Source organism: Sander vitreus, chromosome 23, assembly GCF_031162955.1.
Source record: "Sander vitreus isolate 19-12246 chromosome 23, sanVit1, whole genome shotgun sequence".
Taxonomy (NCBI): domain Eukaryota; kingdom Metazoa; phylum Chordata; class Actinopteri; order Perciformes; family Percidae; genus Sander; species Sander vitreus.
This window is the reverse complement of record NC_135877.1, coordinates 4,436,068-4,462,670: the sequence shown is the minus strand read 5'-3', so window position 1 is coordinate 4,462,670 and position 26,603 is coordinate 4,436,068. Positions and strand designations below refer to the sequence as shown.

The following is a 26,603-nucleotide window of genomic DNA, read 5'->3' as shown; positions in this document are numbered from 1 at the left end:
TGGGGGAGAGAAAGATGATTATAATGATAAGATTGAATTAGGTGAGATAGAGGAGTCTTTAATAAAATGATGGGAAGATGAAGATGGTGGTGATGATGATGATGATCCTTTACACCCTGTTCCCCCCTGTAGGGGGACCCTCGCCGCCGCCCCTCCCATGAACAGCGTTGCCTCGGTGACTGCTGGTTTACGTGATGACGTTGGATGTATATGAGCGCAGGCGGCGGGATCTCTCTCCCTTTTACCGCCATCGGAGCGGAGTCTCTTTCTTCCCTGGGACCTCTACACTGCGCAGCGCCGCTTCACCAGTCCAGCCTCCAGCCAGATAGCGAAGGTAAGGGACAGGACTTGCAAATGGCTTCGGCGCCAACGCCCCAAGCTTAGACGTCGTTTCAGTAGTTACATTTCAATTCTGTTGCTTTAATTAACAGCGGACAGAGGAAGACGGCTCCGCTTTGCTAATGCTAGTCAAGTCAGGCAGCGGTAGCAGCCATTGAGACTGGCTCCACCATGATGTGTGTTAACGTTACACGCGATTAAAAAAAATAATAAAACAACGATTAACGTGTATGTCCGTTTGCCCTGGATTGCTATGGCAATCATTGCATTGATAGAAACGACACGACGTCGGGTAATTATCGGCGTTTTCGACATTTGTTGACACGTGTCTTGTATTTTGGGACTTGACCTTATTTTTTGGAGGATGATAACGTTATCCAGGGTGGGGAATTGTGGATGGGTGTCTGGACTCTAAAAATGCAGCGCGCGGCGGTTTGTTTAACTGAATAGTCGGTATTATTACATAACGGAAGCTGCTGCATGGTACCGGAGCGTTGGCACCACTTCCTAACTGGCCCGCATCTAGCTACGGCACCGTGTCTGTCGAAGATGTTCGCCCCACTTGCTCAGCCCAAGTAGTGCGCATCAAGCTAGCAGCACATAAGCTAGCTTAAGTAGCCAGACACATCGAGGCAGTGCAGTGACAAGACGGGCAGGCCGGCTAAAGTTAGCCTGTTAGTAGCCTAGGGGTCGGCTTGTTTGTGGAAGAAGCGAGTGGACGTTTGTTGTTTTGACGTCGGTCAGAAAACGTTCCAACAGGTTGGCTGGCTCGCTTAGTCCAAATAAGTTTGTTAAAATGTGGCTTCACTTCAGAGTGAGCAGACAGGCACCCACCAGCTTTTTGTCAGTCATTAATGGTCTGCTAGACATGAGCATGCAACACGTGGTCGCTGGGCAGGATTAGGAGAAAAGGCTCTCCCAGAAAGTAAAAGGTCGGTTTGGTCAGTCTGCCGGACCAGTATTACACATGTGAAGTTAGTTAATATTGGTCACACACAGTTCTTAAAACATGAATTGTCTCGTGGCTATTTGGTATTTGTTGGCCTTTTGTGACAGGGGTGATATGATTTAAAATGTCTACTTGTATAGGCTTGGCAGTTACATTACGACCTGAACACGACTTGTTAAAACTGTAATGTTTGCCAAATATATCAGATGTCTAATATCATGAGTCGTCAGTGGGCAGATCAGATGAGTGTTCATGTCCTCAATGAGAGAGCTTTTCAGATAATTGTTGAAATGACAAACTTTACATGAAGAGAACATGTACAGTACAGGTATTATAGGAACTTGATCAGTAACACGTGACATAACAGCAATCATAGCACCTTACATGCATCATTTGCTTTAATTGAAAATGATGGAGCCTGTTCTCCCAGTAGAGCAGTTTGTCTTAATTACCTTTTACGTGCAATTATTTGTTTCCATTAAAAATAAGTATTCACCCCGACTTTAAACACCCTGACATCATATTTTGCACAGCAGTATGTGAAATGTATGCTGCTGCTAAAAGCTTTCTACAGTACTTCAATACGTCAATAATTTGGCATAATGGGAGTATACAAGGTGGCTTAGGGTGCGGGTGTCCTCTTACCTTAGATATTGTAGTGTGATATAGGGAATATGTGCTTTTATTATTTCATGCTGTGCCTTTGTTCATTTGGTCCATTGTTGACTAAAAAGTGAAAGCTTTAAAGTGTATTCAGCTTTCTGTTGAGAAATGGGACATGATTAAAGCCACAAATCAGAGTCCACACACAGACCGCTCTCTTCATCAGTTATCCCTGTATGGAAGAAGAAACAATTTGATCTGCCACGTGACTTTGTTCTGAGCTCAGTGAACTGTCACATCAGCTCTGTACTTGAATAATCTTGCTCTATTAGCTGAAATGTAGGCCAGCTAATATATAGAGAAATGGTGTTGATATGATGGCTTTGCTCAAAGAAAAAAAATCTATCGTGCTCATTTAAAAAAAAATGCCCTTTCTTGGTTTTGGTTTAAATTGTTAGCTCCCTATTAAAACTAATTTCAGTGGCTGATTTCCTGAATCAAGTTCTGGGCCTTGGGACCCAGAGCTGTGCTGCTGTTGGTTAAAGTTTCCCCATCTAATAAGGACTGATTTACCCCTGGGATGACAGGTGAATGCAATTAAGGACTTGACAGTATGGCAAGCCAGCAGAAAGGTGACGGTGAAAGACCAGGATTAGTAATCTTGCAATGATCGGTGCCCTATTGGAATGAAAGTCTTATTTGGTTAATGTGAAATTCTGGTTTGGAACTGGGCGATAAGGTAGAAATAAGTATCATGATATTAATATTTTCCACTTGTAAAAAGGTAAAGGTATGGAAAAAAATTACAAATATTAAACTGATTTAGGGCCATTAATGTCACTTTATAACCACAACTCTGGGGAAAACTTGGTATCGTTGCGTCTAGGGCTTCCATAGTTTAGTTTATCCATGAAGGTAAGGATGAAATAGCCTACCTTTGTCCTCTGGCTCCGCTGCACTTCACTCCATCTTTCTTGGACCAGCCCAGTCCTCGGTGGCATCAAACAGTGGCGACACTTCATTGATAGTTCATTTGTAGACATTTAAGACTTGGACATAATATTAACACAGCTTTATCGGAAAAAGTCAAGGCAATCAGAAAGTCATCCTATTCTCCATTGACTCTCCCTTAGTCTTACAGCACACTTGTGAAGCTAACTTGTGTGTTAACTTATTCCTGGTTCTCTCATTTCTAAGTAACTCTCCTCAACCCCTGGGCAAAGAATTCACTAGGACATTGTTCTTGCCTACCACATGCGTGAGCTCCAGGTTGTATGGTTATCACTCCAGTACCCACCGATCGTAAAGTCAAGTCTTTAAAATGTTAGTCCATCCAAAGGTATTTGTGCCAATAATATAAATCAAAAGACAATTTAAGACATTAAGCTTAAATGACTTAAACAATTGATCGATTATTGAATTGATCTATTCTATAGACCAGCAAACATCAACTGGTGGGCCACATCCGGCCCACCAAGGCGTTTAGTCTGGCCCGCAGAATAATCATTTAATTCAGAAAATGTGAAGAGGAACAAATGCGTTCTGTTATTTAGCATTTCAAGCATTTACAGCCGGTAACATTACACAGGTAGAGCACAAACCCAGCCCCCTGTATTTGCATCTCTATTCACATGCCGGGATTCTGTACAGCGATGCCTGCACTCCACACACAGCTGAGCCGAGATGTGTGTGCGTTAAAACACGCAGTACCTGACTGTGAACGATACAAAAAGGATTACCAATGGCCGCTGGGGCAGATGAACTCACACTAGTCTCGTTACTGTAAGTAGGCTACAATAAAACCTTTGAGTAAAAAGTCAATACTTATCAATGCACTCACCTGTATAGACAGGCATAAACATGTAGAAAGTGATATTTCAGTCTGCTCAGTCCACTCTTGTCCACCGTGCTGTTTTACGCGAACACAGCTCTACTCTGCAAATAGCGAATTTTTTTTTTTTTTTTAACAAACAAGCTAAAACAAAAGCTGTCTGTTTGTAGTCTAACTGTTTATCTTAGTTTGCTGGGAATCTTGAAATTTGGACAAATTCTTATAAATGCAACTGCTGGCTGAATGAGCCATCCTCTCCGCTACGATCGTTATGTTCGCGTTCTTCATTGTTGATGATGATACTGGTTGTATTATTTTGCAACAGCATCGTTTCATTGCAAATGGGGCATACATGACGAATGCATAGCCTGCTTATCAGTCCATTCATCATTCACCATTACCTGACAACAGCCATTTCTTTCTGCAAGCATTTTCCACCAATTGGGACGCTGCATACTACAACCATGTTTCCCTAATCAGACCTTAACCATCACTCCTCAGTGAACTGCCTCCTAGTCTGAGATCTTTTTCTAGTTAATGAGCTAGTTATCATTATGGAGTTTCCATGTTTTTTAGGAGTTTGCTCACATTAATACATGTGGGAAAAAAAAAAAAAATTTAAATATAGTATGAAAGTGAACATTTCAAACAAGAATAGTATTGGGTATAAATTAATTTTATTTTCTTTATTTGTAAGTCCGGCCCCTGGAGTGTCTGCTTAGAAACATTCTGGCCCTTGGAAAAATGTAGTTGATGGACCCTGCTATAGACTAGACTATTTGATTTATCAGCTGCTGCCTGTAAGAGAATGTAGGTCTCTTGTTAGCGTTGGGTACCGGAATCTGTACTTTTTTGGCTACGAACCTAATTACGTTTATTTATTTACTAGAGCGTGTAATGCAAGCTTCTCTGTCCTTTGCATGTTGACAGAGAGCGAGAGCTGTGGTGTTGGCGGCGCAAAACTGTCGACATGGCAGTTTGTTTGAGTCACGGCAATGCCAGTTAAGTGTCGGTACACTATTCAAAACTCCACGCGAACTGTGTTCGCTGCATTATAATAATGGCGAGCCAAAAGTGGTCGCAGTGTGGTTAACACTTCCTCTCGGGCGGGCAGGCACAACAGTGTTCTCTGTGCTCTGTTGACGGACTGACAGGCCGGAGGTCTACCTGGGCCCACATTTTTTATTTAATAATTTTATTATTTATAGGTTTATTTTTAAACTGAAATTATTTTTATTACAGAGGGAAAGTACTGAAAAAAGGAAAAAATATGAACGGTACCCAACCCTAGTCTTTGTGGTTGCAATTATTGTCCGTGTACTCATTCAAGGGTTTATATCTTTGGTCACTAGTGCTTGGCGGTATGACCAAACATTTGTATCACGGTATTTTTTGAGATTCTGGCGGTATCACAGTATTTTCTTTCTTTTGCTTGACTGGGTCTTTATATAGGTCTATAATGGCATATTTTACTGTCAGTATTCAGTACTGTCAGAATATTAAAAAAACCTTTTCAATGTCATGTTTACTGAAAGTTTTGATTACTAAAGGGTTTGCTTGGCTCCACAACATTATACAATAATGTTATATGAAGGAGAATGCATGAAACAGTTACACAATCTCAACAATTTTTTTATTGTGCAAAATACAAAGTAAAATAAACTTAAATTAAATAAATACACATATCAACAACTTTAACTTGCTTCCTTTTCAAAACAAAATAGTTGTAAGATTGCTGTTTAAACACTACCTTGACCACAGGTAACATTAGGTTGTTGTAGAAAAGTGGGCGTAGCTCCTCTGTCGGCTTGCTTCGGTGTTTGAATAACGTTAGTGGTTTGGCTTAAGTATTTTAGCGAGGCAATACTTCTTCAATCCAGTGTTTTAATCATTGCTCTGAACCCGTCTTTCTCAACGGTCTGTAGTGGGACCATAGGTGGATTGTTATTGCGTTCATTATGTTGCTCCGCTGCATGCTTGAGGTGACAGGTCTTAACGTTAGCACGGCCAAGTAACGTTAGCGCGACGAGTACAGTTAGCACAATTTTTTTAAACCAGCGTAGCGTTCCGAACGTTGTGTAATCAAATACATCGGTATGGCGGTATATTAAAAATTCATATCACGAAAATATACACCAGTATTCGGTGTGAACCGGTATACCGCCCAGCACAATTGGTCACTGTACTGTTGCTGGGCCAGTGTGGAGGGAGTGAGGGCCTAGTTGTTTGCTGGTATCATTTCAATGCCTCCTGAGGAAGAGAGGCAGGTGTGGCCGAAGTTGGTCAGTAGTGACCTGATGTTTCAGTGATGGAATCTGTCTTTGTGGCTAACCGAACACACATTTTTCTCAATAACTTTGGATTTGTTCTGGTCCGACACCAATAATGACAGTTTCTACCACCTCAAATGAATTGCACATATAACTGTGAAATTTAAAAGGCAGCTTTTTGCCTCGTCCATAAACCAAGCTTTGGTTTTGAGTTACATCCACCTTAGCGATTGTGAGTTTTGACACCATAGTCACTTCCAGGTCATGATTTATTGCCTTACTGTCTTATCCGGGCACCTATCACCTCTACAAGTTTCCCCTATCTGTTCCTTTTGAAAAGAGTGCCATGGTAATCCATCTCTCTAAAGGGAAGAAGGCTCTGAGAGGGGGCTAGGTGTAGGTGAGTCCCTTGTTTTATAATCAAGTGGCCTGACTTATTAAAAGTTAGTTTAATAAAAATGCTGATTGTCAACCGAAAGCAGGCGATTGTTTCAAAGCTCGTCATAAACTGAGAAAAGTGAGATTGTCACAATAAAAAGTAAACAATGTGGAGAGCATCTGGCCAAGCCAACGCAAGGGGCGGGTGTCACTCCACATCTTTATGCGCAGGTTCACACGTGCCACATGATGTTTAGTGCACGTAGTGGCACGACGTCGCAGCCACGCACACACAAAACATTATGTGCACACATTGACACAGACAGCAGGGTTTCCACCAGTGTATTGCAAGCCCGTCCTAGACTCCCCGACAGGTCTTAGCATCGAGGATTTTTTTTAAATGTGTTAAAATTATTGTATGAGTTATGTAGAAATGCTGTTTGACCCCAATCTAGTGACAGTCAAATGTTGGTCAAAATGAATTAGTTTGTGTCCTTCAGTATTTCTAAACTAACGATGTTCTCTTCTTCTCTTTAGCATCACCTGAGACTCAGCTAAGATGGCAGATATCGACAAGTAAGTACTTGTTCTACCAGAGCTACTCTGTGCTACTCTTGGCCTCTCTGCCACCGGTCTCCTCTTTTGGTCTAATGCTTGTTGTACCTGAAGCTGGCCCCTGGGGTCTTTGACAGTTGAAAGGAAAACACTTGCTGTAGTATCACTGATTTGGAACGTGGTCAGATATACAACATGATTACATCTATAACGGGCAGCGCAGAAGGCTCTCCCCTCGATGTGCCATAATGCATACAGTGGTTTACGAAGGCTCTGGCTGTCTGTGATCCAACATCTGGGCTCAAGATTGCATCGTGACAGTTTTAAACACTAAACGCACTAGAGGATGGATACCCGATGGTACCTGGCGGGCCGGGTTCGGACAGATATTTAGAAATGGTGTTTGGGTCGGGCTCGGTCACATCAGCGCGATAAGGCATTGAACATTTAAAACGGCTTATGTAGGTAGTCAATGGGCCTGTTTCACTTGATGCAAAGGTTCGTTTTTGTGATTAAAATACATTTTAAATATTACCCTAACATCTGTCTTCCTGTGTGTGGAAATTTGTTTATGTAGCTGTGACAACAAAGCATGTGCATATTAGGCTACATGTACATTTGTCATTAGTATGGGGGGGGGGTGGAGATTTTAACTGGGTCGGGCTCGGACATAAATATCTTAATTCCCGTCGGGGTTCGGTTACTGCTCTGTCAGATGCGGGCCGGGCTCGGACAGAAAAATGCGTCCCGATCCGCACTCTAAAGCGCACACATAAGACACCTCACAATTAAGTGATGGACCTTAATGTCGTTCCATCAGGAACGACGCTCCAGCGGACAATGGACACACACACACACACACACACACACACACACACACCGTACTCTCATTCTCCACTGTTGGCCATTGATTTTCATTCTGTGCTGGAGACTGACAGGAGGATGAGAGGGCATGATGTTACGGCGGTGTCGTAACTCAGTTTTGGTTACTGTTGGTTTAAACAGCTGAGAATTGTATATTTTCTTGTCAGGCAATATGACTGAATTCCTTCTCAATTACCAACGCATAAGCAAGTCGGGCTGCAGCTATTGCTTATTTTCAGGGTCAAGTACTCAACCAATCATTCTCATGCTTATTCTTTGAAGCTTCAGTTGTGAATTTGTGAGTTTATCTGGATAATATAAGTTCCCGGCTTAATTTTTCAGTTTCATCAAGCAATTGTTTTTGGAATTAAAAAGGAGTTCAATATTTGGTTGCCAGTTGAAGCGGCAGGCAGGGTGGCTAAAGTCGCTGCCATCTTCACCCTAAACGTGCCAGAAGTAGTTGGTGGCTGGTGTTAATTCTGTGAACTAAACAGTCTGAAGTGTTGGTCTCTGTTTTGGCTGACCTTCCCTTCTCTCTTTCTCCCCCTTCTGTCTCCCCGAGCAGCAAAGACCAGGCTGAGATTGACCCGGCAGATATGGAGGATGTGGAGGAAGTGGAAGAGGAGGAGACGGGAGAAGATGAAAACAGCAAAGGTAGGTCTCCCTGCAAAACTGCTACAGTACTGACTTTGAAGGGCGTAATTGCTAGCAATGTCTACGTATAGTCATAGACAGTCTGTCTTAGAATGCAAATCTAAGGTTGTGTGAATTTGTGCAGAGGTAAAAACATATTTTAGATATGTTCTAAATCAAGATTTCTGCACAAGTTTTTAGTCAATCGGTTGTGTAAAAATGTAATTCCAGGAGCAGACTAACTTTTTGCGAGAACTTTTTGTGCCTATGCCTACTACCTAAACTGAGGAGTTATAAGCCTGACATGATTTTGAATTGTAGTTCAGAGCTGGGAGGCACTAATCTGTTTTATTTTGGGATCTCAATGCTGTTTATGCATCCTTTGATGCTCAATAAATGACGGTTTCTCATATATTGGCGTACTTCAGACTCCTTGTGGATAGATATAGATGACTGTTTGGCCTGGTCTATTTAAAACAAGTATGAATAGTCTTTTTTTTTTTTTTAAAAAGCCAGACTTGAAAGAAGGCTCATTCTGGCTGTCAGCGACGGATCTGTCACAGTGACCGCACTCTCAGCAAAGCTTTACATGAGGTCTAGAAGCTGATGGGAGATTATAACTGCATGAGTATTACAGTTGCTACTTGCCTACGTTAAAACGTGCAGTGCAAGCTCTATAGACCTCACATAGCACACATTCACACATCAAGGCTGCTGTGATGTGTGAAGTATGAAACTCAGAAGGACCCACAAATCTCAGCTCTACCTGTAAATGCACAGGTTCATGTTTGGAATTTGGAAACAACACTGACAGGGTTTTAGTGGTATATTAACCTAGTAAGTGTTTTTACAATGCTAGTCTTATGTCCACGATGTTCCACTTCCGGGATTGCTCAGTTGTCAATGGAAATTCTGCCATTTGGCCAGATATTCATTGCCATGGGCTTCTTTTGTGTTGGCATTTTAACCTCTGGTGGATTTCTGAGGACTATGGTTAACTGCTCCTCAGATCTCTGCAGGGTAAATCCAGACAGCTAGCTAGACTCTGTCCAATCTGAGTTTTCTGTTGCACGACTAAAACTACTTCTGAGCGTACACGTCCCGAGGTTTTGCAGCGGCACCGTTGCTCCGTCCGGCGCTTAGCGCCGCCCAAGACAACTGGGATTGGTTTAAAGAAATGCCAGTAAATGGAGCACGTTTTTGTCCCATCCCGGAATGCTGTGTGGACAAGCCAGACCCTCCTCCGCAGCGCTGTGGAGGAAGGTCTGGCAATGCGTGACTAGTACTATGCAAAACTAGAACATAGTAATGTAGGGTCAGACCTGAAACACACCAGCAACAGCAATAAAGACAAGTGATGATTTACAATGAGTTTTAAATGTGACGTCATTGCACGTGTGGAACAGTGGAGACACTTTTTTTTTTTTTTGAGCATCTGTGGTGATAGGATCCAAAAATCTGACCATCCAGAGCGTTTTGCATCTTCAGGAATTGATGAAAGAAAATGGACGTGAGGCAGGGAACAAAGTTAAAATGCAACTGGCTTGTGTAGAGCAGCGCATCAGGATCATGCTTAAAGGGATATTCCAGGAAAAAGTTTGATGTTTTCTCGTGGATGGAGAGTCAGCTATTGTCAGCTGGAATTCTGTTGCAGTGGATTCAGATGTTACTGCATGTTAAAGCCACCTTATGTTGGCAGTGAGTGTTGTCAAGATAGATTATGGGTGGAGTTCTTTTTTAAAATGTAGTTTGGTCTTGGTCAGAAAGTGCATGGTAGTCAGCAGCAGTGTTGGTTACTCAACTCACTGCTGAAAGTAACTAGTTACACTACTAGTTACATTACTTTTGGGTTACTCTGTAACATCACCTGAGATGCACCATAACTTACCTGCCAAATAACAATATAAAGTTAAACCTCATGTATGCCCAGATCAACAAACCCTTATTACAGTGAGGACATACAAATCTCTTTTTATGCTCGTTAATACCACAGAGCTGACAACAAAGTTGTGAACATCTGCGCAAAATTTGTCAGGTGCTGGCGGTCGTCTGCTCTTTATCTGTATTTTGCACAGTATGTTTCAGAAAGACGGCGATTCCACTGTCGAAACGGGCAACATTTCGTCCACCATGTATGCTGCCACAAGCTTATTTATCTCTGCTTTGTTTACCTGCTGTTGAAAATCAAGTCTTGGCTGGTGTCGGCAACATGCCCTTTTCATCCGTGTCTCGTGTGGATTTTAGCCACAAGCTTTGATTGGATGTTGTTTGTGGCGGTGGAGCGGTGTTTGTGGCCTGTGCACAATTTACACTTTACAATCAAGTTTTTGTCCTTTTGCGCAACATTTGAAGTAATGGGCATACCTCCACCCCTCCAAAGACGTCTTAAGCTGTGGCTCTGCCGTCTTTGTTTTGTCTACTCGGACAAGTGTTGTGGTGTTACGCAAACACTCACGAAAACGGACATTTGATTTATCCTCTCCTCACGTTACCAGTAACGCAGTACTTATTTGATAAATAACGTGATTAGAGTTATCAACAGCAATGAGTTACATTACTGCATTACAGACAAATGTAATCTGATTACATTAACGTTACCCCCAACACTGGTCAGCAGGGGCAGAGTGAGACACTCAGTGTTACCTGAAAAAAGCAATTGGCCCTGTGTTAGCTGACCCTCCATTGATGTATCCACCTAAAAAGGCATTTTGTATCAAAGCATCCCACCAACAGCTTGTGTGAATTCAGACAGGCATAGGTGTATTTATTTGACTGGATGCGAAGTCTTGGACAGCTGATCTATGCTGGCTGGTAACGCATTACAAGCAACATGCCCAGGATGTGCAGACAGAAGTGACTTCCAATCTCTTTAATCTTCCCACCTGCCAGCAGCGATGTGACTGAGCTTTGATAGGTGCAAGCAATGTGTCGGACACTGGGATTGTACCATCTGTCACATGTCTGCTTGCACAAAGGAAGATCACCCTTTATTGCTGACTGCCTCCTCTAATGTCAATGCAGCACTGTCAATATGCACGCCATTAACCAAACCTTTCAGTGTTTACCTTATTTATTAGAAATCACACATCATTCATAATATGCAGGAAAATAACATTTTAAAATGTGTTAGAGATGACTTAATGCTCTGCTCCAGCCTACTTGCGTACTCTGGTAAACACACAGTGCTGAGATGTACAATATATCTCAGGATGGCTCAGATATTGTAGGAAGTGATAATACTGACTAGACCAAACAATTGTTCTCATGCAGCTGGTGAATCCTATCCCGAACATGAATTTGCGTATTCATTTAATCGAGCCTCCCACTCTAGTTCAGTTCTCATTAACCTATTAAGTAAATAACACTTTCATGCTCCTGAATGGGTTTAACTGCCTTCATATTGCACTTTTGACTGTGTTCTCAGCTCGTCAGCTGACTGTGCAGATGATGCAGAATCCACAGATCCTGGCTGCGCTGCAGGAGAGGCTGGATGGTCTAAACGGCTCGCCGTCAGGCTACATGGAGAGGTGAGACGTAATCTTATTTTTGGTGATAACTTGATGTGAGAACACATTTGTGCAGCTTGTCCCCTTCTACAGTTGTCATAGAGCAGAAACGACTGCAGCATAGATCAATGTCTGTAAGGACTTCAAAAATTAAAAAGGTGCTCTAAAATATTGTACTTTTTGTGCCACTGTTTTGTTCTTTATCGATTTATATTCTTGTATGTTTTCAAACGTGGTATTTGAATCCTATATTTGTAGGGTGTTGGGAGTAAAGTTGTCGAGTGGTAGTAAATGTACAGTGTGTTGTAGGATGCAATTTTGTTGTGAAGTAGGCCTATTTCAGCAACCCGCCCGTGGCGGCTTCCCTACATTTTATTCGCCAATGTAGATTTTTACTCACTTGGCGAGTAGTGGGCGCTAAATTTGGAATCATGTCAAATTGTGTAATTTTGCATCTGACCAAAGAAGTAACATATTTTTCCCACCTAAGGCCACTGGACATAATTGAATACATACCCATGATTTATGCCCAGAACACTTCCAGAAATATGAAGGCATTCATTTTTGGTGAGAGCACTGTTCACAGATTCAGCCTATTGCTGCTGTACTAAATATTTACTTGGGTGGATGAATACTTTGATCCATTTAAGTACAGTTGTAACTAGGCCTGTCGCGATAGTCAATACATGGACTTATCGCACGATATATGGAAATGAGCTCGCTAGCTTTTGGTGACGCAATATATTGCAATTGCTAATTTTTATAATTGAAAATAAAGAATATATTCATTTTGACATGCAAATGAATGTTACCAACATTTTAGTCGATTGCGCCGCCTCTGTCATGTCGTCTGCTTTCTGTGTCGGAGGCAAAGACGGGGCTCAGGCGTGTACACACACACACACACACACACACACACACACACACACACACACACACACACAGCGGATTGCGACCGGTCAAGAGAAGATATGAACCCACTGCTTTATAGGCCCTATAGTGTTTTGTGACATCTACAGCCAGTTAGGAAGAATAAGTCCCAATGGACTTGGTTTCAAAGCTGCAATCTTCAGCTCCGGTATGGGAACATTTGGGCTTTAAAGTGGCCATATTATGCTCATTTTCAGGTTCATAATTGTATTTAGAGGTTGTACCAGAAGTTTTACATGGTTTAATTTTCAAAAAACACCATCTTTTTGTTGTACTGCACATTGCTGCAGCTCCTCTTTTCTCCCTGTGTTGAGCTCTCTGTTTTAGCTACAGAGTGAGGCGTCACACTTCTATCCCATCTTTGTTGGGAGTCGCACATGCGCAGTAGCTAGGTAAGGACTACTAGCCAGAAGCTAGCGCTGCTAGCGTTTAGCCACCTCGTTCTCAATGGCAAAACACTGCTATAACGCTATAGAACTACTTACATGTCCCTCGTCTGCAGGTATTCCACGCAAAGTTGGAAGTGCGCCCTCGTTTAAAAGAAGTCTCTTGGCTAATCCTGCCTTGTACTGACCGAAGTTGGAGAAACGGCTAGCTGATGTGGTATTAGCTAAAGTGGTTAGCATACACCAAATGTTTCCGCCGATGACGTAGACGGCCCTGCCGATTTTGACCAGCTCACCCGGAGACTGAAGACAGGATACATTCAGAAACCCGTACCTCACTCAACACAGCATGGATGTTTTTGCTTTCCAAGTTTGTATGCATGTGGAAGCACCAGAGACACAAAATAACACCCCAAATCCCAGAAAAAGTGAATTATTTTTTATTTTATTTTTTTTTTTTTCTCTTTTCATAATATGAGCACTTTAAGCCGAATGAGAGAGGAGAGCCAATTAACATGGACGAGCTGGTATGCCGATAATGTTTAAAAACAGTGGCTGCGAAAAGAGGCAACATATCTAACCTAAAACATAACCATCCCACTCAGTTTTTTAACCTGGGAACAACAATCACAGGTGGAGGTGGAGAGGGGTCTTCCAGACAGTTATCTCTTACAGATGCTTTTTCCCGGCAGTGCAAATATAAACGTGACGGCACGAAATGGCGCACGCTCACAGAATGCGTAACTCAGTATACAGCCAAAGAGATGCAGCCATTAAACACGGTCGAAAAACAAGCATTTAAAAAATATGCTGCCAACGTTCAGCAATACATGGCCACTTTTGACGAAAACCTACATCTCCCAAACTTCCATTCCATCTTTGTACAACGAAGTAAAAGACAACATTGTGAAGGAGATAAAAGACATCTCCTTTACTCTGCTACTACAGCACTTTCTGTTAAAGGTTTATTTATTATTTCTTTGTTTTATTTATTTAGGATATATTTTTTGACATTCCGATTCCAATGTCTAAATATTCTTAAAAATTAAACATTCTTTGAAAGAGTGTGCTTGCATTATTATGCTACAATATTGTCATTATGTAATCAGTGGCATAAAATGACAATCGTTTATTGCAATTAAATTTGGGACAATATATCGCACAACAAAAAAGTTATCGGGTGTGTTGATTTAAAGTTTTTAATACTTAACATGATAAAGTCCAAGAGGGCAGATGCACTTTTTTCTGGACATTGTATGTCCTAATAGATGAAGTGATTGTTCATAGGTTATTTTTACATGTTAGTCATCGAGCTGGTGCAGAGGTAGAGTCGGTGATGGCGGTCTCGGAGATGCTGTAGTGAATGTAGTTGTGTGTCTTTGCTGCAGGGCTGTGCCACCCACTGCTCCTTTTCTCAGCAAAACCATCAGCAGGCAGCTCTTTGATCAACTTGTCAAGTATTTGGCAGTCACCAACAAACTCACCAGTTACAGCATCCCAGAACTCGGGACCTAACCTACATCCCCTTGCCAGGATACTGCAGTCATTTTAATTTACCATACCGCAGAGAAACTTGACTCTGTGCAGACTCAATCCTGCTCTCAAAGCCTGGAGACCACGGTCATCTCTAAAGTACTGCTCAAGAATAGGTTGATGTTCAAGGCTTCAACCAGCTTCCCAGCAAGGCTGTCTGAGGTCTCAGACAAAAAATGGATTTAAATTAACACAAATGCAAAATGAACAGTTGTTGAATTTTTTTTTTAGCACTGTAGCTATTCATTTTTAGAACTGGATGCTAGCCTGCCAACACTACTAATGACCTCCACAAATCATCTTAATTCAACCTGTATTCACACAGAAGAGTCAAATGAGTTAACTTTATTTTGCCAGGGTGCCCTGTGTAGTACTGATGATGGAGACATTTGCATATTCAAGCACAAGCAAGATAAGAGAAAACAGCAACTGAAAAAAGATTGGGATTAAAGTATGAGAAGCCACTAAACTAGTTAATTAAATGCAAAGTTATGGGATTAAGGATAAAGACTGAAAGAGTTACTAATAATTAAATGCAAAGGTATGTAATAAAATAACAATGAAATCTTTAAAATCTACAAAGAAAACACTGTAGGTACAGTTAGTCAATTGACTTATTCAACACTCTAAAATCAGCAACGAATTGTGTTCAAGATCCTGCTGCAATTCTTAACACCGCTTGTGGAACAAAATATTTGAAGGCCCTTTTTCCCAGGTACAGTTGTGAAACTAATCTTTTGACACTCATACTGTTGGATGTATACAGGTATTATGTACATGTGTACATTTTATAATTTTGAACCCACTGCATCATCCATATTAGGAACTAGGCCATGAATTCCTGAGGCATAAACCAGTATATCTTCTTCACTCTGCTGTTTAATGAAGCAAATCTCAATAAAACCTGTTCTTGGCATAGTTTGGGTTTGTTTACAGTGTGCACCCGATAGGCCACCTTGATTTATTGGAGATCCTCTGGGGGAGAGAGCTGCTCTGCAGTGTGTTGCTCTGCTCTAAAGCTCTCAGCAGATTAACTTCGGAGTGTCCTTGCTGGTACCAATTGCTCCTCGTTAAGCACATTTTGTCCTGGGTTTTTTTAATTTAGGAGCCTGAAAGTAAAGCAAATACATGATCAAAAATGTCTTTAGGTTTTTAGATTGGAGAAAAGGCTGCACAAACTCAACCAAACGTAACTGTCAGAATTATAGATTGGTCCCAATAGTGTACTTTTTGTACTAATTGTAGCTATTTACAGTGAAAGGGCAGAGTGAAATAAACTGATCTTTATGTCAGGCTTGTACTCACATCTGTTAATGTCTGTCGTCCCACAGTTTACCCAAGATTGTAAAGAGACGTGTAAACGCCCTCAAGAACCTGCAGGTCAAATGTGCCCACATTGAGGCAAAGTTCTACGAAGAAGTACATGAACTGGAGAGAAAGTACGCAGCCCTCTACCAGCCCCTGTTCGACAAAGTACGTGATTTAAGCACTTTCTTTATTCTGACCTTCAGTACTCTTACTGTATTTCTGCAGCTATATGGTTGTTGTGCACCTCTGTTATAGAAGCATTTTGGTATTTTGTAAGGCTGAAATAATTTTATTATGTGTACTTGGCGGTATGAGTAACCGGAAAAGAAAACAAGAGACTGTTGATGTATGTATTGTCAAATACATAACGTGGTTGATACATTCTCCCTCAGCATCTGTTACTTTGAGGGGGCTGCCATGTAAATGGTGATCTGTACTGCTGTGCAGCCAGTCAAAACACCCCCCACCCCCAACTTTTTATCACTTACACTTGTCTTTTAAATGCCAGAAATGTTGAACTTACCAACCAAGGTGACGTCTTCACATTGCTCGTTTTGTCTAACCAACATTACAAAATTCCAAATTATCGTTTCAGCTGAACTTGAATTGAGGATTTAAAACTGAGACTATATTCATTAGCTCCTAAATTAGCATGCGCTATCAAACTGTATCCTACATGTTAACGAGCCAGCAAAAACTAGCCGAACGTGTCAAATAAATTATTATTAAAAAAAGGTACGCCTTTTTATATTGAAATTGTGCAGAATTCCCGAGCTTAACTTAACTATTAAGTTAATAAATTAAATTAATTATTACTAGCTTAACTATTTTCCGGAAATCTTCCGACCCTTTTGTAACCCTAGACTTCTCATCAAGTTGACCCTGCTCACTTGAATCCTGCTAGATTTGTTGTGAAGAGTCGACATCATACCTGTGTGGACTATTTATAGACTCATGTTTGTCACATCATTAATGCAGGCTTATTCGTTTTCATGTAAACAAATCGAGGATGTGAACTTTCCCAAGAATAAGCTATGTTCTTACTCGTTACAGAAATCACTCTCTTGATTTAATAATTGATCTTGTTTTCCATTTACTTTTTCTATTTTTCTTTTTCAAAAGAATAGGTTAACATGATATAACTCGTATGGAAATGTACATTACTTGGGTGCTACTGGTACAACCTTAAACTTGTTTTCTCCTGTTCTTTACAGAGAAGTGACATAGTGAAAGCAGCTTATGAGCCCACAGATGAGGAATGTGAATGGAAGGCAGATGAGGAGGAAGAGCTGACCGTAAGTAAGCAGGTACAGGTGACGTATACACCTGCATGCTTCCTGTCTGACTGAACACCTAGCTTTTTCTCTTCATGCATGTAGCTTATAGTCCTGTTCAGAACACGATGAACATGGGATTAAATCAATCTCTATCACTGATTTCAGATGTCTGTATTGCAGGCCAGCCGTACAGTTGAAATCACTGTAGTGATCTATTGCAACTGTTTTTAATCTTTTGTAACATTAAATGGAGCTTATTTCCTTGCTGTATTTTCTTCATCTAATGCGGAGTGCTGTCTTTGTGGGTGTAGGTGGTGAAAAGCTTTTTTGTTTTATTTGGCATGTGAAAAGAATTGGTTGAGCAAGTGTTATTTTTGAAGAGAAAATGTCTCCCTCAACTAGGATGAGATGAAGGAGAAGGCCAAGTTAGAGGAAGAGAAGAAGGACGAGGAGAAGGAAGACCCCAAAGGAATCCCCGAGTTCTGGTTAACGGTTTTCAAAAACGTGGACCTGCTCAGTGACATGCTGCAGGTAGCTTCATCCACACAGCTGCCAGTGAAAATGGGTCACAGACCATCAAGAAAAATCTGAGTTTGCTTCCACCTGCTGGCCAAGTTGTTTAGAACATGGGTTTGCAGTGTGGATTATGACTACATATAAGATTATTTAATTCATGCTCACAGTTAAACAGCTGAATTAAAAAGCAGAATTTACAGGGTGTGGGTGGCGGGCCATAAGTTGAAACAGAAACACATACTGGCTGCTCTTCTGAACGCTGCAGTGCTTTCTCTTCTCAGGAACACGATGAACCCATCCTAAAACATTTACAAGATATCAAAGTAAAGTTTTCGGATCCAGGAGAGCCCATGGTGAGTAAGCACCACTCGTGTTGAATGGCCGGAACCAGTCTGCTACCTTTTGAACTGTCTGTAATCGTGATCTCATTTGGTCTTCCCCAGAGCTTCACGTTAGAGTTCCACTTCGAGCCCAACGACTTCTTCACAAACACAGTGTTGACCAAAACCTACAAGATGAGGTCAGAGCCGGACGAGAGCGACCCCTTCTCCTTCGACGGACCAGAGATCATGTGCTGCACAGGGTGAGTATTGTGTGGTCTTTTCCTGGTAAGACAATTGAGTGCGTTCCTTATTCCAATTGTTATTCAGTAATGACATTTCTTATGTTCATACTAACTTGCATTGCAGTGGTCTTATTTTCTATAAAAAAAATTAGGATTTTCAGGAGCATCATTTGATTTCATACGGTTTATGGTCAGCCTCATTTAATAAAACACCCCCTAAGCAAGCAACATGATCTGGACCACTGTAACGAGTTCTCTCTGTATCTCTCTACATAATTTAAGTGGACATAAATTAGATTCCTGAAAAAATCCCTGGCTGTCATTAAGATTTTAATTTGTAATGTTGGATAATGACCGTGCATTCTTCTTCTGCTGCTGCTGCCGCCGCCTTGTTTCCCCACAGTTGCACGATTGAGTGGACAAAGGGCAAGAACGTCACGTTGAAAACAATCAAGAAGAAACAAAAGCACAAGGGCCGCGGCACAGTGAGGACGGTCACCAAAACAGTCCCCAACGACTCCTTCTTCAACTTCTTCACCCCACCAGAGGGTGAGAAATATTTGGCCCATACCAGGGTTCAGCAATACATGGCCAGCTGATGTAACATTTAATAAAGTGATCAGTTAGATCTTTGTGCCTGCATGGTTTAACTAACTTTGACCATTTCCACTTGTTTACAGTTCCAGAAAATGGCGAGTTGGTAAGTCAGTTCCTTATAATCTAGTTGTGCATTCAACAGCTTTTAAGCAAGAAACCTCTTTGTAGATTCTAATCTAGTTTCCCCAGGTATAGTACATATTTTCTGTTTAGCTTAATGACCAAATGTTTTGAACATCACCTTGTCATAAAAAAGTGATTTGTTAAATCATGAGCTTTATAAATCTGCTTATTTGACAAACTTCAGAATCAGGTCCAAAGTGTAACCTCCTATTGTAACCTAACCCTCAAGGAAGTATAGAAAAGCCTTAACTAGTACTGTTTTTAAATGCATGGCTAAACTGACTGGCCTGTGTCTTCAGGATGAGGACTCTGAGGCGGTCCTGGCTGCAGACTTTGAAATCGGCCACTTCATCCGTGAGCGTATCGTACCTCGGGCTGTGCTCTACTTCACAGGAGAGGCCATAGAGGACGACGACGATGATGTGAGTGTTGGCATCGAATCTCAAGTTTAACATCTGAACTTGTTGAAGAAAAAAATAAAAAGGCCATATTGGAATGAACACACGCCATCATATAACCCTCACTAGGCATTGCTTGACTACTGATACTACTGGGGGGGGATGAGGCCAGGCTAAAGGCGTTTTATGGTTCTGCGGAGGCTCCACGTAGCCTACGTAAGTGGCCTGATGTTTATACTTGTGCACTGGTGTGTGCGTCGAGCCGGCGTGTGTGGGTGTTAGAGCGAGGGAGAAGTGAGAGAGTGACGGCGATTAGCTCCGGAGCGAGTAGCTACGCTAAAGTCGTTGTGAGAGAAACTAAGTGTCTCCCCTGTGTTTATTGATCCTTTAGCAGGAAAAGTTAACCCTCTCCTTGATTACATGTTTATGGAGAAGGAGAACCAGGAAATGAGTCGCAGGTAAATGCAACGCTACCAAGCCACGGCAGAGCGACGTGCGTCGCTGCGACGTGTAGTTAAATTTTTCAAGAGGTGCACATCAGGTTACGGCGTAGGGTCCGGCGGAGACGCAGAGGGGTCTGTGGGGGTACGCTGCGATTCTACGCAGAAGCATAAAACGGCCTTAAGCTTGCCTCTTCTCAAATGTTTGTAGCTAATCCTCGTTTGTGTTTTACAGTACGATGAAGAGGGAGAGGAGGCGGACGATGAGGTAAGACTATTTAGGGCCACAGTTGATGTATAAAAATGACTTTCACACCATGCAAGAGATGTGTGGTTTTAGTGTTGGGACAGACTTGAATGTTAACAGTGGTTGTGTTGAGGAAGCGCAGTAGTCTGAAGTTCTGTGCTGTGTGTGTGTGTTCAGGAAGGAGAAGAGGAGGCTGATGAGGAGAACGACCCTGAATATGATCCCAAGGTGAGAACACACACACACACACACACACACACACACACACACACACACCGGTGTCCTGAGAAAGACCTTACTCAGCTGTTCTCAACTTTGTTGGCTCAGGATGCTCTTTCCAAAAAGTAAAGCAGCTCTTGCTGTAGGCCATCGATAGCTGCAGCACGAGTGGACTTTAATGTTGCCGTGAGAACCGTTTTGCATTACACCATCCAGCACCCTTGGGGGTGTTCCTGAGCTGCAAGTAGAGAACGGCTGTCCCTAAATTGACTTGTCAAATTTCAACATACAGAATACATACTGTCAAATGCATCTCATTTTTACTCCAGCGTTTGGTTTGCTTCAGCTTTTATTTTGTCATGCTCTTGATTTGGCTTTCAGACCAAAAAACAACTCTCCAGTAGATATTTTCCTCTTCAACATTGTCTTAACCAGATCCTGAAAATATATATATATATATATATATATATATATATATATATATATATATATATATATACACAAAAAATAAATAAATAATCGGAATGACTTTTCACCAGTCAGTTAAGTCTGACTGTTGCATGTTGTTACTAAAACCTGAACCATAACCTTATGCAACACAGATCCAGTATGCCTTAAAGAGAAGGATGACCCCAGTGAAATGTTACCCACATTGAATATTCATTTTAATCAGAATATCAATATTTTGGCCTTATTCAAATGCATTATTTGTTTAGGGAACTTTGGCACAATAAATAATACAAGAGCACTTAATTTAAATAAACACAGTTAAATGCAAACCTGCAGAGGTTTACTGTAATTTCACTGAGACAAATGAATAAGGGGTGCTCTCCTGTAGGCAGTTTATTCACTGAGATTTTCTGCCTTCCTGATGGAGGTAAAAAAGCTGAAACAACTGAATAAACAGTGGACAGAAGAAAAGCTATGCAAGCTCCAAAAGTATTACAAGCAACAATAAGAGGAATAAAAGTCTCTTGATACTAGAGGTGTGACGAGATCTCGTGAGATTAAAACGTTACGATATTTCTCATCAAGGTTAAAAGTTGCAGAATTACGTCTGTACTACAGAGGACCAATTCATAAATCCATTGCTGCCAACGTCAGAGCGCGTAAGCATGAGCTTCTCTGTCCTCTGCGTCTTTCACAGAGCGGGGCTCAGCCCACACAAACAGAGCTGTGGACAGAGTGAACGCTACATTGCCTCTGCAGTTTGTTGAAGTCGCAGTGAGACACAACAATGCCGGTAAAGCGGACACTAGTGTGGTTACACTTCTCAAAACTTCACGCAGACACAATTTGCTTCGAGATCGCCTTGTAGTTTGTTTAACTTGCATAAATATTTGATTAATAGGTTGTAGGGACGGGTTTGGGAGGAGAGGGGGACGCCACTGTTATTAGGTCTGAAGAGGTTAGTAATACAGGGGAGAAGCCATTTGAGTTTGTGGCAAAACTTTTCACAGTGCTCATTTTTCATTTTGTGACTTTCGATTGAATTATTGAACTATTTGTCCAGTCATATTTCATCGTTTAAGTTTTCTTTAAAATAGTGTATAAATCTCGTCTGGTTCTGGTGAACCCAATCTCGTGTCTTGTCTCGTCACACCCCTACTTGATACATAATGTGTTCAAAGCAAAGTTTCTTGTAGTCTCAGTTTTGTGTACATCATGAGATTTTCCCAGTGCACATACTGCTATAGGGCTTTAGTTAGGTGTTACTTGATTGATTTGGTCTGAGGAGTTTATTTATTTGTGTTGCCTAGACTGGAGCAGCTTGTAAGTTAAACACAGATCTAAACGAGCATGACCTCTGCTTCTTTGCTAAACAAACGTCTGACACTGTATTCTGCTAGTTTTTAGTTACTCCTATTCATTAATGTTGCTTCATCTCCAGTCACTTTGACATCTTTTGTCAGCTACTCTTTAAATTTTTCCTCACTAGGTTTAAGTGGTGACAGTAGAAAAATAACCCTATCCTGGTAGGTACAGCTTGTGACTTGTCAGCTTACTACCATCACACCCCCGCCCTTCACCCCAACCCTCTCCGTTTTTTGCTCTGTGCTTATCTTTTCCTCCTGTTTATTCTTTCCTCCATCCATCTCTTTGCACCCCCCACCCCACACATGAGCATCCTCCTCCTCTGCCGCCGTGCTGCACCCTCCCGAGTTACTAACCCACTGGTTTGTTGTTGGTTTTTTGAAGTTTAACCCATAGTGAGTTCTGCATTTGCACCTGTATTATTTCTGTATGTTGAAGCTAGTCCAGCCTCCTGTCCTTTTTTTAATTTTCCTCCATGTTGAACTTGTCTGTCCACAAATGCAGGCTAGTTTTGAGATTTTGTCAGGATGAAGATTTGTCTGCCATAACTGTGCTTTTGTTTGTGTTGTTTTAGAGTACCCATTAGTCTGGTTTTTATTCTCATTTTACTGTTCCCATTAGTTGTTTTCAGCTCTTTTTTCTCTATAGATTTGCTTTCAATGCTGGGGATGATGGCCTCGGAGGGCTGTATGTTTGAAATAAGGCTTTACCAATAATTGGCAGATTACCAAAATACAAGAAATGCCCACAAAGTTTTTATATCTGAGGGTTCTGTCATTGTTGGCAATAATGGCCCGTTTTCTGTCTTTATTAGAAACTGGATAGCTTGCAGAACATAAAAACAGGAAAAAAGGTTAACTTGCACCACATCAGTCTGCATTAGAAGCAGAGCGTTTTGCTTTGGGCATTTTCGTGATAACAAAACCTCGTAGTGTGTTAAATCTAGTTTTGCACAGAACGCCATTTATTTTGTACGCAACTGTCACCCGATTTCAGCCACGGCCAAGTGTATCGCTCAATAGCTAAAATGACCTTCCACTGTTGATTCAGTGTGGCATCAGAGCAGCCTGAGCAGCTGCAGCGTGCCATCACCTTCACAAGTGTCTGTCTGCTGGAAGGACGCCCTACCCCCAGTATGATGGGCTCCTAATTATCCGTCTGTGCACTTTTCATCCCTATTTACTCGGGTGTTTCATTTGTTTTTGGCAGCTAATTGATTTGAGCACAATAGCCGGAGGTTCTGTTGAAGTGTTTACATTTATTATCCTGTAGCAGCAACATCAAAAGAAGCAATTTTGGCAGTTCACTCTGTTTTAAAGCTCTTTTTCAAACATGCAGTATCTCTTTACCACGTATAAACTAAACAAAGGGAACGAAAAATCTGTTCATTAAACCAATTTACTTTGTTTTTCATATAAACGCAAAGTAATACCAAAACATGTAAATCATTAACTGGTGGAGAGTACCATTGGTACCAGGTCCTGTTCTCCATTTAGTCATCCACTGCAGATAGTAGCCGAGGCATTCTCAGCTGATCGCTGATCATCTTGAATGCGACGCTCGCTGAATCTTGTCATCGGCAACCAAACAGGAACGCCTGCACTTCGTCAATTGTAAGGCGTAGTGCGGGGTTGCCATTGTTTAAGTCTGGGGCCAGTGAATATTAAATTGCAGTCGCTATTGACGATAGCTTGGCCGTTTTTAAAATGGCTGGTTTGTGCGGGATCTCCAATGTTGCTCTAGTGACGATTCTCCCTGACCAATCGGTGGTCTGCTGTGTTTTAACTCCACCTTGTAGTATTGGCTCAGCTCGCTTGGAAACTCTTCTGAGGTTGTCCCAAGAAAGGTACCATGCACAACGTCTGCTAATGGAAAACCAAAAAAGAGCAAGCAGAGCCGTGCAGTGTAAACACGGCCATTAGCTTCAGCCTGGAAACATTGATTTGACTGGCTAAAGGAAAAGTTTGGCTTTTTGGGAAATTGACTTTCTTGCTGAGAGTTGGATAAGATCAATACCACCTTCATGTCTGTACACTAAATACGAAGCTGGAGCAAGCACTTGGCTAAGCATGAAGACTGGAAACGGGGACCCAATTAAATGGTTTTACTGGTGTTTTTTTTTGTACAGATAAAACAAACTGGTGTTAACTGATGAGAGCTTGAGAGGTGCTGCTAAACTGGTGTTACCCTTGGACACAGCTAGCTTAGCTGTTACCGGTCTTTATGCTAAGCTAACAGACTCCAGTGCCATATATATATTTAACAGCATAGAGTGATATCGATCTTATCGAATGCTCTGCTTGAAAGCAAATGCATTTCCCAAAATATCAAACTATTGCTCCAGCATGTTTATACCAAATATCGTCATTTAGCTTGAGAATTTTCAGGTCTTGAAATAGCTTTGCTGTGTGTTAATCTGATTTTGGTTGTGCGTGCGTGTGTGTGTGTGTGTGTGTGTAGTGGTTTTTATCTTAACAAATGCCCCTTCCTGTGATTTGTTACAGAAGGATGCAGCCCCCCCAGCTGAGTGCAAGCAGCAGTGAAGCCTGGCCTGGCTGCCTTGAGGATCAACTGCACTGTAACGGCTTCTCAAATTAAAAGAAGACAAAAAAGAAAAATAGTTACTTACCGCCTTATAATGTTTTGTATTTTTCTTGGTAGAGAATTTGAAGAAAAAAAAAGCTTCAAGATTTTTGTTACAAAACTCATGGTAATATACTGGGAGCTGTGGCTCAATATACATAGTATTTTACTAGACCTGTTAATCCTTCTTCCTCCTCTGTACAATAGATAGCATACAGGAAAAAAAAAAATCTCCCTCAAAAAGCATGAACTGTTTCTTCACTGCTAAAACTAGTTTGGGTTCTTGTGAAGTCTTTTGTTGTATTTGCTCTTAGACAACAGCTGTGGTTTAGACTGCATCGCGGCAACGTCAATTTCTTACCCCCTCTCCCCACCCCCCCTTTTCCCTTCCTCTTCCCCCTACCAAAGCTCCAGGTTGGTCAGTTGTGGTTGTTCCAGGTGAATGTCTTTTATTCTTAGCAGGGCCTTTAGTACTGTAGCAGTTCCAGCTCTAGTGACGGAGGACAGATGGGTGACCTGCAGTTGGGTGTCTATTCTAGTTTATATCTAATCTTGCTGAGCATGGGATCCGGAGTTGGTGTTTTTGGCCACTTCCTGCGCCACTTGTGCTCAACTACTTTCCACTCTCGATACATTCCAGTAAGCAGACTGGCTGGCACCGTCGGTGAACCTCTCTTCACAGAGAGTCTACTTCTCTTTCACTGGATGCACTCATCTAAATTGAACCAAAATGAAGTTTTTTTTTTCCGACCACTTTGTCACTAAATGGGTCGCTCCCCGGGCTCGGTACAGCCTGGTCGAGTCTCTTTAACATTCCAGAGAATTCCTAAGATGAGGATGAGACTGTTTGGTGCCGGAGCCACCTAACCCTAATAACCCAGTGCTTCAGGCTCGCAGTGGCGTGGCTCTCGTCTTTTCTATAGCACTTTGTACTAGTGTGTGGTGTACCGGTGGCGTCCTGTCATTGGTTAGCTGTCTGAGTACTCCTTGTAAGCAGCACTTTGTGTTACGCCCCGCGTTTAAATGGTCACGGGGGGGGCGGTGCTGTAACCCCACTCTGTGGCGAGTTCAACTTCTATCTGGTTTTTCAGTGCATTGCCTTTCTTACTAGGGGGGCACATGTGGCCTGTTCAGAGAGGCTTTATAGGAATAGGGTTGGGCAGATGTAGCACAGCGGATGAAAAGGAAAGGCCAAACCAGGTTTTCTAGTCTGTGGAAAATGTCAGGTTCTCCAAAAGCCCCTTTTCCTCATCGGTTTATGACATTTACCTCTTGTGTCACCAATTTTTGACTGGTCAGTTGACTCACACGGACCTCAGCCCAGCCCCTGAGGTTACGTCTTATCACTGTGAAAGAAAAGGGAAGCATGATAAGGCCATTGTATTGGCCAATGACCCACCACCCTCCTTACCCCAAACACGTTCCTTTTTTTACCCAGAAGGCCACAGGAAAGCATGTCAGAGCAATACAAACCGTAGCCTGCCTCCCTCCCACTCCATTCTTTATGCCTTTTTAAGTTTCAAGTGTTGGTTGTGTTGGGCAGCATCGTGTCCACTGTGGAGAGCCAGGGTACTACTCATTCTGCAGGGAGTATTCAGATCATGTTTATTGGAAAAGGACATAAGTTTCTGTAGGGTCCATCTGAGCAGCTGTTGTCAAGGCAAAATGCTATGCTACAAAAATACTAATGTACTCGATAACTGTACGTGTATGTTCATGAATAAATTGGTTAAACATG

General features: G+C 41.8%; 1 protein-coding gene across 3 annotated transcripts; it reads left to right on the top strand.

The window, feature by feature from the left end:
* Positions 1-224: 224 nt before the first annotated feature.
* On the top strand, positions 225-26,603 carry nap1l1 (nucleosome assembly protein 1-like 1). Of its 3 annotated transcripts, none has more exons than XM_078281632.1 (15): positions 225-334; positions 6,908-6,946; positions 8,355-8,443; positions 11,847-11,949; positions 16,109-16,250; positions 17,300-17,380; positions 17,765-17,893; positions 18,160-18,231; positions 18,322-18,461; positions 18,847-18,992; positions 19,124-19,143; positions 19,463-19,585; positions 20,237-20,269; positions 20,426-20,476; positions 24,787-26,603. In XM_078281632.1, the coding sequence occupies exons 2-15, from the start codon at positions 6,930-6,932 to the stop codon at positions 24,823-24,825; spliced, it is 1,185 nt and encodes a 394-aa protein (XP_078137758.1). In that variant the 5' UTR covers positions 225-334; positions 6,908-6,929; the 3' UTR covers positions 24,826-26,603. The 3 variants fall into 3 exon arrangements, with proteins under 3 accessions (XP_078137758.1, XP_078137757.1, XP_078137759.1); XM_078281631.1 differs by having other exon boundaries at positions 17,300-17,392; XM_078281633.1 differs by lacking the exon at positions 24,787-26,603 and adding an exon at positions 22,407-22,427 and having other exon boundaries at positions 17,300-17,392.

Coding starts and splice junctions, on each gene's coding strand:
- nap1l1 (XM_078281631.1), top strand. Junction 17,894..18,159: donor TGCTCAGTGACATGCTGCAG/GTAGCTTCATCC, acceptor TTCTCTTCTCAG/GAACACGATGAACCCATCCT. Junction 19,586..20,236: donor TAGAGGACGACGACGATGAT/GTGAGTGTTGGC, acceptor TGTGTTTTACAG/TACGATGAAGAGGGAGAGGA.